Source organism: Cololabis saira, chromosome 10 (assembly GCF_033807715.1).
Source record: "Cololabis saira isolate AMF1-May2022 chromosome 10, fColSai1.1, whole genome shotgun sequence".
Lineage (NCBI taxonomy): Eukaryota > Metazoa > Chordata > Actinopteri > Beloniformes > Belonidae > Cololabis > Cololabis saira.
Genome location: NC_084596.1, coordinates 30655328 through 30671648, shown reverse-complemented (window position 1 = coordinate 30671648; position 16321 = coordinate 30655328). Strand labels below are relative to the sequence as shown.

Here is a 16321-nt window from a genome sequence, read left to right as displayed (position 1 = left end):
TCACTTATAGTACAGCTAAAACATGATTCTTCAGTATTTTTTTTAATACAAGTAAATCCAATTTTTAGTTCGAGTTCTGCTATTTATACTGGTATTTTTGAGAATATACTCGTATATAATACATACAGATTTATTTATTTTATTTTTTGGTGTAGAAGAATGCTATCAACGGTGTGTGCATGCAAATTATTCTACAATTCCTCGTGGAGGAGAATAACAAGTGCAGGTTGAAGGATTTTATTTCTCCCAATTTTTCTTAGGTAAATTTTCCCAAAAGATAGAGATAATGTTGCTAGGAAACCCAAATGCAAGCGTCTTTATCCCAAAGTCATGTGGTATCCCACTTGCACCAGATCTCCGTGCATTTTTGTGTGCGTGTGTGTGTGTGTGTGTGTGTATCCTTGCTAAGGCGCCTGTGTGTCCTTGCTCTTGCGCACTCTATAAAGCCGCCAGCATCTCCTCCACTCCTCTCTTTGCCGTTTCTATTGAAGCTCAAATAAAATGGACTCAGCTCTGCTTGAAGGATGAACAACAGATGATGCTTGAGGTTTTTTTGCTTGCTTGTTTTATTTTTTTAATAAAACAACTCTTTTGCCTTGTTTTTTAAGGCTACAGAGCGAAGCCTGCTTACAACACGAACCTTCATCTTTTCTGAATTATCAAGTTAGTCTTCAGATCAAAGCAAAATCCCTGAATGGAAAAACGCTTGGATCTTATTGGAAAGAACCCCAGTGGAACAAAGAGAGGTGAAAACAAATCAAAGTGTGGATTTATTTATTTACTCCTCCTTGTATGCTCATAGAAAACTTATTTCTGCTACTCAGTGTACTTCGCTTCCTGTTCGCTTCCGGATGTTTTCTTGTCTCTTAATTCAGAAATGGAAAAATGATTTAAGGTTTGCATGGGTGATGTGGAGGCATCAGGATGCAATTGTCACTCTGCTTGCTCTACTCTTCTGTGTCCTATCCACACGAAGACATTACATATCTCTTCATTATCTTCTTAATGTGGGCTCTAGTGAAATCAATACTTTCAATCAGATACTCAATTTCCTGCCTCTGTTTCTTCATTTTCTTTTAACTCATAGCAAACTTTTCCCTTTCTCATTGCTTTCTTTCATTCCTCTATTCACCTATTTTCAACTCTTTCTGCAGTCTGCACCACTCACTGCTGCCCTTTCCTTTATTTTCATGCATCTTTCTTGCCACATTTTCTCTGTTGCGCTTTATTGTTTTTCCTTTTCTCCACTATAAGTCGCTCTCTCTTCTCCTCTCTGCCGGAGGACAGGTGGCACCGTGTGCACGCATACTGAACACTCTCTCTCCTGTCATCTCTGGCTCTGTTTCTCACACCACCTGCTCTCCTCACGTACTGTAGTCCCTCAACTCCCTCGCTTGCAGCCCCCTCTGCCCTGACACGATGTACTCCTCCGAAGAGCTGTGGAACGCCACTGAACTGGTTGGGATCAATGGGTCCGAAGCAAACTTCTCCCACGGAAAAGATTTGGACAATGTTGGGGAGGATGGAGAGCAGCATCCTTTTCTCACTGATGCCTGGCTGGTCCCTCTGTTCTTCTCTCTCATCATGCTGGTCGGACTGGTGGGCAACTCTCTGGTTATTTATGTCATTTCCAAACACAAGCAGATGAGGACAGCCACCAACTTCTACATAGGTAAGCAAAGATTATGTGCAACCTTGTGATTCAGAATTTTAGAAGTTTGTGACAGAAATTCATAAGGAGATGTATGGCGTCAATTCAACGCCAAATGTACTGTGAATCAAAATCCTAAATCTGAGAACCAAAACCGGAGTCTGTAACCTTGACATCCAAATCCCTAACCAAGAGTGCAATCGTCTTTCTCGAATACACTTTTCTTTTCTTGTTGGTCTTAAACCGTCTCCATTTTTGAACGGTCTTTCTGAGTTGCACTTCTTCTTTTTGTGGTTCTAATTCTGAGTGTCAAATCAGCACCATGTGAATCTACAATGAGGAGGGACATAACTAAGATGTTGTAGCTCATTGGGACTTAATGATGGAAGTTATCACTGTCATTAATAATTGTACCACATATGATAAAACAGGGAGTTATTCCGTTCCAACAAGCTATAGATCTTGGTTATGTCCCACTGTCCTGCTGTCGATTGATGTGTTGCTGATTTACACTTGTTGTTGATTTCCTGGTTGCAGATTCTGGGTTTTGGTTCTTGGAGTTTGGATTTTGATTCTCAGATTTCGGGTTTTGATTCCCAATATATTTGGCGTTGAATTGATGTCATACCTTTGGAGCTGTGTGTGTGCGTGTGTGTGTGTGTGTGTGTGTGCGTGCGTGCGTGCGTGCGTGTGTGTGTGTGTGTGTGTGTGTGTGTGTGTGTGTGTGTGTGTATGTGTGTGTGTGTGTGTGTGTGTGTGTGTGTGTGTGTGCGTGTGTGTGTGTGTGTGTGTGTGTGAGTGGAGTGTGTGAGTGGGACAACCCCTACCCGGCATACTTGAAGGAGCTTCAATCAGCAGTTTTTGTATCATAAAAAAATTTAAAATATAATATTAAATGTAGAAGTAAGAGAGGAGAGAATTGATACCTATATCCTAATACCCTCAGCTTTTATTGAAAAGATGGCAATACTTTAAATGCACATTACATCAGCCTGATCAGGTGCTGCAAGAGGTGAACTATGTTATATGTGATTGTAGTCAATGGTGGGCAATGGATCAAATTAGCATAAAAATATAATTATCCTCTCCCCTCCCTATTACATTACATTCTAGGAGAAACATTAATCCGAATCAACTTGCCAGTGAAGGACACATGTGGGATTCACTATAAATCACCCAAGGACAGGGAACTGACAGAACCAGCAGTCACCCGAGTAACACTTGACCATTTAGACTTTTATTATGGGGGAATGAGATAGTTACAACAAGCAAAAAAGTATTATTCCCGGTTTAAATGTTATTACGATAATATCAGGAGCTTTTGGGCATCATCTGCTGTCTTGCAGAAATTAATATTTCCAAATTCTGTGCAGCACACGTTACACAACTCTGTCAGCAGATAATTATTATTGCTGTTTAACGAGATTGAGCTCATAAGATGGTCTTATTCTCTGTATCTGAGCAACTGAGTCTACCACTAATGCGTGTACTGAAACTGAAAACAGCAATAAAAATATTAAACTAAGTAGTTTTCATCCAGAAATTGTACTATTTTTATAAATTGAGATCCAGTGAAACTGCACAGAGCTTCCTCATAAATAAATTGTGGTTCTCCTGGAGCCGTTATTGGTATATGATGATTAACGATGCGTTGCACGACCCATAAATGAGACTTTATTTGCAACCTCTAGCAAAAACATATGTAGTTACCACTCTGGGAGGACGTTCACTCAGCTGGTTTATGTTAAGGAAAAAAAGTAAATAAAAATAAACAAAGAACAATTATGGCAAAATAAATAAAAACAAACACATGTAGTTAATTTACAGCATTTTATTCATGTCAAGCAAATAATCACTGAATATCACTTTGATCCAGTCATTCAAGATCTATGCCTGCTTCTCCTCAATGTGGCCTAATTTTCTTCTCTTTACATGTTTAAAAAAAACTCCTGTTTGGTTTTATTGATTGTAATTCCCATTTATATTGCCCGTTGCTTGATCCCCAGACATATTTCTTTGACATATTCTGCTACACACCTTGGTGAATTGCCTTCTTGAGGGAGTTATATAGTGTTTTACATATTTTCAACTGAGGGCTGTGTTGGCCCATGTTTCCTGTCAATCAGCCAGGTCCATTAAGCTCTGCAAGCACTCTCTTCTAACTCCAGACTAATTTGCATCCGTAGACTTGTGCTGGCAATTAATTACAAGAATTTCATATCTAACATATTAAAGGTATGCTTTAAGAAATGAATTTCACTGAGTAGTTAAGTCGTACATTGTCTTATATTGCAGACACACTCACTGGAAAGTTTACTTTACTTTATTCCCTTGGTGTACTTTAGAAGGTAAATAGTATAAACTTTCATAAGGGACCAAAATTATGTCAAATGAAGCTTACATGTAAACATGCACATGCCAATTAATGTTAGCACAAGGAGGGATGGAGCTACATCAAAATAAATTGGTATTTTAAGCCTCTGACAAGACTAAAAAAAACGTGATTCCACGTAAAAGATCATATGTATTTCATCCCTGCAGACGAAGTGATGGCATTTTCACTTTGAATGTGTAATGTAATGTGTTGTCACAAGTCTGTACAAGCTGACCCCCGATATCAAAGAGAATGCTGTCATTAGATGCTGAAAGAGTTCATGGCCTCGTTTCTAACACTGCCTATTTGGACATAAATGTTTAAGCACAGATTCAGTTTAATGGGAGAAAAGGCCACGAACTCTCCTCCCTTTACTGTCTTGGGACAGCAGTTAGTCAGCTTGTCTGTGCCTATGACAAAATAGCAACAACTGGATGGAGACTGTACAAACAGTCTTTTTATACACTTTTTTTACATATACAAAGCCCTAATTTCCTCATTTTGTCTGAAGGGACCGTATCCACACTATAACTTAAGTGGATTGGCATTTTTGAGGCTTGTCACAGGCTTGAAATAGCAATTTCTTTTGACCCCTGTGCTGACATTAATTGCAATCTTTGAAACACATATTCTGTTCTCAAACTCAAAACTACATTGATTAACTCCGTTTTGGTCTGTAGCAAAGGTTTATACTCGTCACTGTCTAATCATAGATCCAGGGTTGTTTTTAATTCCACAATATTCTTTAAGTACCCCTCAGTGCTCAATTCAATACATGCACACGTACATTCAGCATTAATTCTTCTCATCAGTTTCTGTTTTTATTGATCTAGTGAAAAAGGTTACAGTCTTACTGTATGTTTACTTACCAGGTAATTTTGTGAAGCAGAGATATTAGAGTGTATGACATTTAAACCTCATAATATCATTAAATTTATGGGATTTCTAGTCAGATCTGTGCATAAAACAGAAGAATCATTAATATGAGTCTTGACTCACAACTTACTACAATTTTCTTGTGCAATGGTATGCCAGAAACAGAAAAGCTCTCACAATTAAAGTAGAATAAGTATTTGCAGTGTTTTGGAGTTGTGCCACAGAAACTGATCAAATGAGATGTCTTGGTTTGTGTTTATTTCCAAACATTCATACAAGCTTGCAGATAACGCTAAGGAGGTTTCAAGAGTTTCATGTCCCCCGTCAAGCTGCACCTTAATTCATGTCTCACCCACCTCAGAATTAGCTTTGTTTTTTATTATGCACTGCAGCATTTGGTTTCTGATACATCAAGATTAGTTTATTAAAACAACAACAGAAATCAAAGGATTGAATCAATCAACCTCCTGTCATGCAGCACGTCTTGTATTCCAGACGCCGATTTGAAACTCAGGTGATTGATTTATGACGTCTTGTTGAGATCGGAAGTCAGCTACCGTTGTTGCACCGGTAATTGATTTACTCAGGTGAAATCCAGAGACACACAAAAACCTAGTTGAGATAAGTAAAACAATGAAAGTGTTGATCAAATATATGATAGATAGATACTGTAGATCCACAGAAATGTTTTGTAACTGAGGTGTGCAGCCCTGTGATTTACCGCAGGGACTGTTTGTGTTTGTGAATTGTGGATGTGATAAGAATTTGATCTTGCATAATGTATCCCAAGGCTACAGGATCACAACAGCTTACTATTCTGCATCATTGGATTAACACCTACAACTTCTGCCTTTCCTGTAAACGTAATGGGCCGGCATCTACAAAATAAATTGATCAGCTACTAAAAATGCACAAGCAATGGTGCGTGGTCTACTTAGCAGAATAAATGAGTAGTATGGGGGGCCAGAGCCAGAATGCAAAGGTTATTGATTTAACCTCTGAGTAATGCACTAAGTGAACACAAATATGGATTTTATTTAGGGTTGTTAGCATCAATTTGAATCCCAAAGTCGTGAGTATGGTTCAGCCTGCTGGCGGTTAATCAGCACTCTTTGTCTTAACAAAAAAAAAAAAAAACTATAGCTGATTGCCATTAAATTAATCGATTCTGATTGTGACGCAGTCTCTGAGACTGCACTGAAACACTAGCGGGACTATCAAACCTCTATGATACCTACGGTATCGTGTTTCATGTCCGATATTGCATGCAACATCTTCCCAACAACGGGAGTCTTGGGATCATGCCATGAATGGTCTGTATTGTACTAAATAAATTAGTCGTATATGTGGAGGCTGTTTACTACTGAACAGAAAACTGACATACGTAATGAAAATGAGACTATAACCAGATTCTTTCCTTCATAAGAAGTTGTGGACATTTTTTTACTGGGTGTTCTCTCTCTCTTTAGCAAACCTGGCTGCAACTGACATCATCTTCTTGGTATGCTGCGTTCCCTTCACTGCCACCCTGTACCCCCTCCCTGGATGGATCTTTGGCACCTTCATGTGCAAATTCGTTGCCTTCTTGCAGCAGGTAATACATGATGTGGGTTTTCTCACAGTTTTTTTGTGCTCCCAGGCACACAAACTAGTTCAAATCAATGTTTTGGAAAAATAAAACATTTTTATAGTTAGTGTGTTTCCAGTTGTCCTTTTTAAAGAGTAAGTAAGTAAGTAATGATGATTTGTCAATAACGCAAATATAAGAATACACAAACAACAGTCAAACCAACCTTGGAATTAGACAAAGAAGGGTAAAAGAGCAGCTAATGATGATTAAATAAAATATGTGCCTACAAAGTGCACGATAAAAGCTACATACATAAAGCAAAGCTATGTAGCAGTACAACTTCTAACCACATGGCGGCAGCACAGCACAAGCACCTTTACGTGTCAGATCCTGGCCTAAGACACAACAAAGTGCACATCTAGTGGAACAGAGTGATATTACAAGACATGTCGGACCATCCCCACTCATTAGCACCGTATTGGCCTATTGGGGTTCTTTTGTCAACAAAGCAGAGCTGTATACCCCCATGTGGTCTGATATGGTACTGCTACATAGAGTGGTTTTAAGAGATGCAATTTACAGTATTGCACCAGGTGAATCAGACATTAACTAGTACCAAACATGAACACAGTGTAGTCTTTGAATTCTTCTCTTTATGAACCACAAAAGTCCTAAATCTAAATCTAAAACATAGCTGAAATCTAACTTGGGGCCCTTTAAGCCACTTTTAAAACCTATAATTTTATACATATATATATATATATATATATATATATATATATATATATATATATATATATATATATATATATATATATATATATATATATATATATATATATATATGTATATATGTATATATATATATATATGTATATATACATATATATATATATATATATATATATATGTATATATATATGTATATATACGTAATGAATGTATTTAACAACTTTAGAACTACATCTACGGGTAGGATATCATCAACACAGTGGTTGTATGAGCTCTTAAGGCTGAATTAAGGTTCTGCGTCACACCAACGCAGAGCACACGCCGCAGCCGTCCTGAACCCTTCGGACTTCTCCGTCACTCCATTTGGTCGCGGTGCGGTCCCCCCCGCGGCCGCTAGTTAGCAATCTTTTTCTGAATGGTTTATCCGACTTTTTCCGGTCACAGTAAATCAAAGAGATAAGGACAACTATTGTGCAAAAAAAACAAAACAAAAAAAATCACATATAAACGAAGAAAAGAGCCCTGAAAGTTCACTACTGCTTCAAACCGGAAACCAGAAATGCGTTGCTACCAAGTGAACCAATCACAGCCCTCTCTGTCTGCGTGTAGTCTGCGTCGCCTCGACGCGTAGTTACAATTTTCGGGAGGTGCACGTCAGTGACGGCGCAGGTGACGGCGCAGGTGACGGCGTGTGGTCTGCGTGGACGAAACCACACGCCGTAGGTACGGCGTCGTTTTGACGCAGAACCATATTTCAGCCTAGGAAGCAGCATTAATTATTCTCACAGTCACGAGTGATTAGAATCAACAAAGGGAACAAAAGAAGCAAGCTTCCCACACTTCTTGCATGAAGACTTTGGTACCACACTGAAAACTGAGAACTTGTTAAACATATATGCCTACTTGTTTTGCCATATGATCTATTTTTTAATGAATAATGATTAGAACTTAATTCACTTCAGTTCTCTTTATTAATGTAGTAACACAGAAGACAATTTCAATACAGTCCAATCAAGTATAATCCAATTCAGTCCAGTTATATTCCAATCCAATCTAACTCATTTGAATACAGTAAATCTAACTTATTCTCATAGAAGCTATTCAAAACTTATCTAGGCAAGTATGAGTAAGGAATTTTGATATATTTTTCTGAGCAAGCAGACGGCCTCAGTGAAGAGGGAACAAAAGGAAAGTAAAAAAATCAACAGGCATTTTATAATGAAAAAGGATAACAAAAACCTTCCAGACTCCTATTCTAACACTGCAATTCCCTTGGTGGCTCATAAAGAATAAAACATGCTTTAAAATACACATATAATAGAACCTACAGAAATCCCCCTCCCAAAAGGGTCTGCTGTAGCTCCTTGCATATTTCCGAGGCAACAAAACAACATCTTCTGTGGAAGGAGCGCTCACAGAGGTCTTACTTCTTGTGAGAAAGCAACAACTGAGGTTTTCAGGAAGCTGAGATTTGTTGGGGGGATTCATGCCAAGTGCTTCAATTATGCTTTTCAAGCAGAGAGATTCATGGGGCATTTGCTTGTGGGGAAATGAGGTGGAGCAGAATTGAATAACACATACAATTTGTCTATACTTGCTCTTTCCTGAAGGTGCATCACAAACGGCATGAAACCCCTCTGCAACTCATTAATTAAGGAGGTTTATGAGAATAAGTAGGCATGCATTCAGATTCTGAAGACAGCATGTCTCTTCTACTACCCTTTCCTCTAAAGCAAAAAACACTCCTGACCTCAACAGACTACGGTGTCAATGAGACCCCAGCACCGATCAGGGGTTTCTATAGAAACTGTTTAATCACAAGTAGTTCGTAGTAATAATAGATGCAAAATCCCTAAGCAACAAAACAAGGTATGATATTTTATTTTCAATTAAAAGTTTTTGTTTTTCAAAGTACTTTTTAATTAATCACAGGTACAAAATAGGCCCAGAGGTTAATATAATAATGAATGCATGAAGAGAAAGAGAAGGATTTAAATACTTTGGTATCACTGTATCCCTTTGTTATCCTTTATCTTGGGGTTTTTTTCATATCAAAGGAATTTCTGTCATACAATCATTAACAAAAAAATCCATCCATAAAAGCAGTTGCTGTCTTCGAAGATACATCTAAGCAACCCCTAAGCTTTTATATTCTGTAAAAAGACCTTCAATATACATGTTCTTTCTTTTTGCACGTCCTTTGACGCACTTCTCAATGATGAAATTTGATGTAACAGGTATTCATATAAATTACATAGGGAAGAAGGCATATCATAATTTTAATTATATTTAAACTGACTTAAATTTGGGATTCTTTTATTCCCATTTTTCTGAATAATTTTATATGATTGGTCAGATATGATTTTCTCCCGCTTTTCCACGATTCAGTCATGTAGGCTACATGTCAACGTGGTCAAAATTTTAAACATTCCACAGCCCAAGTTGGTTTTAGTCATCTTGACATCATCCAAATTGTCTACAGACTCTCTCAACTCAAAGGCATTTAATCAGTTAATCATAATACATTAAAATACAGTAAACCTAAATTGAAATGGCAACATTTTGGTTATTTTTTCCTCTCAAGCTCTCTCTTCTGCATCTGATCCATTGTAATCACCATGACAACCATGCATACTGGTAGTCACTAGGACCTGACCTTAGACACTGATTATAACCTGATGTTCACTCCTGGTCCTGAGGACAAAACCTTGATGAACTCCAGGTTTACAGCTCACATTCAAAGATAAGATATCAAAGATAAAAGTGGGCATTATTTTTCTTGCTGAAAAGAAACCACAGGCAAGTAAAATGAACTACATGTGAACTGTCTCATCAAAATGTTTTCCCTAAAGACTGTTATATCTTTGTAAAACACACATATATATATATATATATATATATATATATATATATATATATATATATATATATATATATATATATATATATATATATATATATATATATATATATATATATATATATTTTCTTTCTTAAATTCGTCTAAAGCAGAATTTAACATTTTCACCTCCTGGTACCATTTTTTTCCTCGTTGCTTTGGGCCCCCATTAAGAAACATTGTGTACGCCAGGTCTTAGGAGGGAAAAAAAACTGAATAGATGATAAGAATTGAAGATATTAAAGTAGGGTCTTCTTAATGTATCATGCAAACTCATCATGAACCCTTTCAGTCTCTCTCATCCGAATCTTTTGAAACCCTGATCTGGTGCTCAGAACCTCAGGAGGCTAATACTTTTAAGCAATATGGATGAGTTGATGCATTAATCCAGCACATCAAGACCATTTGAGGTGATGTATCATTAATGTTTGGCTTGTTTCATGTCATCCTCTACTCCTCTACTGAAAGCAAATGTGCAATGTGTTAGAAAGAAACATATCAATGCAGAATCAATGATAATAGAGAATTAAGAATGTGACATTAAAATCCACGTGTATTCTTTTTTAAATTATTTATACATTTCTATATACAGCCTGAAATGAAGCTCAAACTGTCTACAAAACAGTATTTTAGTAAGAGCCGTATCAAACACTTTAAATGGACACAAAACGACAACTCCACATTAGAACTGTAATTAGCATTTTTCTGATGAAGCTTAATTGAATCAAGCACCATTGAACCATAATAAAAATTGAAATGGATGGCTGTTCAAATGCTAATTAAAGACTTTGCTAATATAGTTTCCTTCCTGCTCCCCACCTTCCACCTCAAAGCTGTATCCCTCCTCTTTTTGACAAGGACAGATTTGGTAACATGGAGACTTAAGGAGAGCAAAAGAAGTGGAAAGCATACACATAATTGGCCCTCAGATAGACACAACTTATCTTTTAATTAGCTCTTTGAATTCCTTTGCATTCAAACAGTAGCCAATGCAAGTAAAGACCTGGCTGATTAAGTGGATATATCCTGGAAACGCCAGCAGCCTTGAAATATTACCTGCAAGTTCAATAGATGACAAGTTTTGTTTAAAGTAACATTCCAGAGTTAAAACAGCTCTAGGTCGATAATTACTGTAAGTGTTAAGGAGAGCAGACCTTCGTTCTCACTGAATGAGAGATGAATATGCATTAGCAACAAAATTACAATTGATGTTAAGTGAGAATTGAGCCAAAAGGTGAGACTGAAGGAATGAGATCACCACTACAAACTGTTGAAATGAGTTTCCTTTGAAGCTGAACAAAAGCATCGCCATTTATCTTAAAGCAGCCTGAACTCTGGGCTGGCGAACAACAGCTGATGTCGACAGCTGCTGTTACCGCCCGGTAGTAGTAGTAGCAGTTGCATGGCCTTGAATCCACGTTTGCCGGCTTCCCCCCACCCATTTTCCATCATTCACAGCAAAGGGCCTACTACAATGACAACTGATTTTTGGGACAGGCTGATTTTCTTTGTAATCAGGGTTGGTAGAAAGCCTGTTGGATGAACGCAAACACATCTTGATTAGAGAGGAAAGCTTGGGCACGGTGGAGCAGCTGGTAGTGCAGCCGTCTCACAGCAAGAAGGTCCTGGGTTCGATTCCCGCCGGGGACGCTGTGGGCGCTGAAGTGCGTGTTAGTTCCCCCATGACTTCAGCACCCACACCCTGGGTGGGGTTGGAAAAAGGGCCTTTCTGCGTGGAGTTTGCATGTTCTCCCCGTGTTCCCTTGGGTAGCTAATGTGAGCTACCCTCACAAAACATGCACACAGTCCTGGGCTACACATGTCCCCTCTGGCCAGTTGGGGTGAGGGAGGATCCGGCCGGAATAACGTGATCCTTCCACGCGCTACGTCCGGCCGGAGAAGCCCCACCCTGCCTGGTGAAAAGATGCGGCCTGCTCACTCCTCAGGTTAAGGAGGAGACCTGAGCTCAGTGCAGGGCCCTCCCGGGGTTGGTAGAGGATGGCAATGCCCAGGACTGTTAGGTAGGAGCACTGGGTGATAAAACCGGGATAAAAATATTTTTTTTTAAAAGAGAGGAAAGCTTAAATTCTTGTTACTTGTTGGGGTTTATATTGTTGATTGGACTTGATCTTGTCCTGGTTATTCAAAACTGAAGTACATGCTAGTTTAGTTGCTCCGTATCATCTTAGTTGTTTTGAAAATTTTCTCCAGGATAATCCTGTATGAGCCATAACCTAAAAGCAGTGATTCATCTGCCTGCATTTAATTCATCTCTGTTAATTTGGTTTGGTACATTTTGGGCCTGTGGAAGTGGCTGTGAATGGGTGGGGTACCAGGTTCACAAAGTGCACGAGAATGTTTGGCCAGGATAAAAAATAGTAGTTTTATGTGATACATATTTGCATCAAGATGAAATATTTTTATGATGAATTGTGATAGAATATAATAACCTTTATGCAGGAAAATTATTCTTAATATTTATAATCTCTTTATTTAGCAGCTCAAATCAGCAGAAATAACACAAATATAATACTGACTGTAAACAGAAATAATAAGAAGAAAACAACATATCGACACAGTAATGTAATATGTTTCATCTCATTTTTTTCAGTCCCTTTCCATCTCTTAATTTATTGTGTTTTTTTTTCCACTTCCAGAGATCACAAATTTTGTTTTGTTTGACACCGAACGGTTTAAATACAACAAAAAACATTATTATGTTTCTTCAATTTAATTCAATTCAATTTTATTTATATAGCGAATATTTAAACAGAAGTTGTGTCTAGGGGCTTTTTAGAGACCCAGAACATGACCCCTTAGCAATTACTACATAAACAATGGCAGGTAAAAACTCCCTTAGTGGGGAGGCCAGCTGGGCAGAGAAGGAAAAGAGAGAACAGACAGAGAGAATGAAGACCAGAGCTTTTGCTTCCTTTGTTTTTCTTTGCAAAAGTAGTAGTACTTTATAAAGGACTAATAGTGCGCATCACCACACTATAGAAAGTGTACTGTATGTTTCCCATCTTTCTGCCTTAGGTTACAGTTCAAGCCACCTGTATCACCCTGACAGCAATGAGCGGGGACCGTTGTTATGTGACAGTCTACCCTCTGAAATCTCTCCGCCACCGCACCCCAAAAGTAGCCATGATTGTCAGCATCTGCATTTGGATCGGTATGACGCATCGTTTTGTAACTGTGTTTGATAATTATTTTAATTGCCACCACAAAGATGAAGAATAATGAAAAACCTAAATGACACGGTTATTGTCCTATCCTAGGCTCCTTCATCCTGTCCACCCCAATTTTGATGTACCAGCGTATAGAGGAGGGCTACTGGTACGGCCCGAGACAATACTGCATGGAGAGGTTTCCCTCAAAGACGCATGAGAGGGCATTCATCCTCTACCAGTTCATTGCTGCATACCTGCTGCCTGTCTTCACGATCACCTTCTGCTACACTCTGATGGTGAAAAGAGTGGGCCAGCCCACTGTGGAGCCCGTGGACAACAACTATCAGGTAACGACACACTTTGTTTTGTTTAGTGCTTATCTGTCATGGACAGACACAAGGGCAAGCCTCTGCTGTTAACGGTGCTCATAATTAAAAGCCAAGTAAAAGTTAACCATTGATTAAAAGCCAAGAAAGAAGTCGCCAGTCTTTGTAGCGGCAGCCTCAGTCTTTGAAAAGGCTGAGATGAGTGAAGCAAAATGTGTCACTTAAAAGCTTTAAAACAGTTCCACGGAGAAGAAATAATCCAGATCTGCTATTACAAGGCCTTTTAATTTGTTTCCTATTATTCATTTTCTTTTAAGCCAACATTACTTTCTGATGCACTTACATCACTCTCAAAACACATGCCTCATGTTCTCCGGTTAATAGAGCTTACAACTTAATTATGAAATGGAAAGACATGTCATATGTCTCCAAAATCACAGCATCAGCCTCACTAAATGGGGTTTATATTTGGATTTCTCATTGCTGGTTTGCACTTTTTAAAAATGATTTTATATATTTCTAAGCTTTGTTTTGTTTGTACCTAGATTTGTAAAGTAGTCATAATAATCATGCAAATCTATCTAGTTTAAAACCAAGACTACTGGAACACAGCTTGTGTCTTACTTACAACTTACAGCTGCCGAGTTAAAGCTAGATTTTGCACAATACTAGAAAACACTGGCATACAAACTTTGTTTATGACATGGATTGAACAAGTTTGCGATCAGTCATTTACACCAGAATGAAAGAACGAAAGTGAGTTCACATCAAACAAACACTCATTATTATTCATTATTATTCTCGTCCTCAGGAGTCAGGCTTTTTGTTTTTTGAGAAATAAATCCGGCCTGGGGTGCACGGTTCACAGAACATCATTGGCAGGAGGTGGTTTGCAGCAAAGCCACAACTCCTTCTCAGCATCCTGTCATTGCAGCCAGTTGGGCGGGAACAGAGGCGTCCCTCCTCTGCGGTGATCTCTGTAAAGAAAGTTTGGAGAATGATGCGAACAGAGTTGGGTCCAAAATTGGACTCAAAGGACCTAGAGGCAGCTGTTTCAGTGTTCTTGGTCTGACAGAAATGGCCCCTATTTAATTGGAGGATCTGCTGTTGCTCATGCTACGCTGGTGTCTTTTTGCCATCGTATATTCCCTCTTAGGATTTTTCTCCTGCTCCCCACTCATTTCACTTTGCACAGGCAGAGCAGTCATGTTACTCACCAGCAACAGACTTTTCGTTAAACAAGAGTTTGCGACTGATTTTTATTTTTGGTTTCCGTTAGGGTGCCACAATTTGTTATGTTGTCTTCAAATTTATTAATTCTGTGTATTGGCAGACCGGAAAGGACATCTCACTGGCTAGATCTGTGTGAATAATGAGTTAATCTGCTGTCTCGTCCTTCTCAGGTCAACCTCCTGTCTGAGAGAACGATCAGCATCAGGAGCAAAGTCTCCAAAATGGTCGTGGTGATAGTTCTTCTCTTCGCCATCTGCTGGGGTCCCATCCAGATTTTTGTCCTTTTCCAGTCTTTCCATCCAAACTATCGACCAAACTACACGACATACAAGATCAAGACATGGGCCAACTGCATGTCCTACGCCAACTCCTCCGTCAACCCCATCGTCTACGGCTTTATGGGAGCCAGTTTTCAAAAGTCCTTCAGGAAAACCTTCCCCTTCCTGTTCAACCACAAGATCAGAGACAGCAGCATGGCTTCGAGGACTGCCAATGCAGAGATCAAGTTTGTTGCTGCAGAAGAAGGCAACAATAATAACGATGTGAATTAATTCTGACCTTAAAATGTGCTAAAAGTGAGTTTATTATGGATCAAGAGCTCTGGGTACAACCATACACATTTACCATGAGTTCATGCAGTTTAAGTTTGTGTTGAAGAACAATCTGATTTGAGAATGGACTGTTACTGGAAGACAATGAATGCAGATATTAAACTGAAACTGCACTTTGAAAATATATTGTGCCACATCAAGTCTGTATTATAAGTTTTGATTCAATATATTTGCCTGAATCGGTAAAATTCAGAAAACAATACAATTTCAATTTAATTGAAAACTGAAACATACTTTTGAAAATGACTGAGTAGTAAATGTAAATTCTGAGTTAACATTTGAACGTATTTCTCTAGAATAGATGTCTGTCTCTCTTTATTTGTTGTTGGGTTTTTTTTTGTATACTGGATATGTTTAATATTTGTTTCCCCATTGGTTGAAAAGAGTAAATTACTGAGGAGACACTATTGCTCAGTATTTAAAAAGAAAAAGAAAAGGTTTTTCAAATGCATTTTCTTTAGTATTCTAGAGATAGAGGAGCTGCATGTGACAAATGGACACACTCTGGCTTGAAAAGTAGAGCAACTGTGGAAGTGCATTTTCTCAAATGTCCACCAGGGGGCAACAGTTTTGGTTGTAAAAACGACATCTGATTGTAATGTCTGTTAGACAAGTATTGAAACTCTCTCTTGATCTGTGACCTTAGTAAACATTTCCCTTGTGGGTTTGTGGTTTCAATATGTAATCTAAAGTCTTCTTCATTACATGATGGTTTTTAAAATAGATAATAAAGCAAGATATTCTTTAGGGCAGAGTTGCCTTGAAAAAGAAAACTTACAACCTGATGAGTATTTGTTGTCAGAGACTTAATGTAGAAAGATTGTGGAAACCAAAATGGACCCTCTTTCTTTGAAGGGTTTACCAACAGGCTACATCACC

The 16321-nt window shown here is 38.4% G+C and overlaps 1 protein-coding gene across 1 annotated transcript; it reads left to right on the top strand.

Annotated features, from left to right (window-relative positions):
• The first annotated feature begins 1419 nt into the window (after nucleotides 1-1419).
• Nucleotides 1420-15382, top strand: kiss1ra (KISS1 receptor a). The gene is made up of 5 exons (XM_061731160.1): nucleotides 1420-1672; nucleotides 6371-6495; nucleotides 13139-13274; nucleotides 13381-13619; nucleotides 15002-15382. The coding sequence occupies exons 1-5, from the start codon at nucleotides 1420-1422 to the stop codon at nucleotides 15380-15382; spliced, it is 1134 nt and encodes a 377-aa protein (XP_061587144.1).
• The last annotated feature ends 939 nt before the right edge of the window (nucleotides 15383-16321 follow it).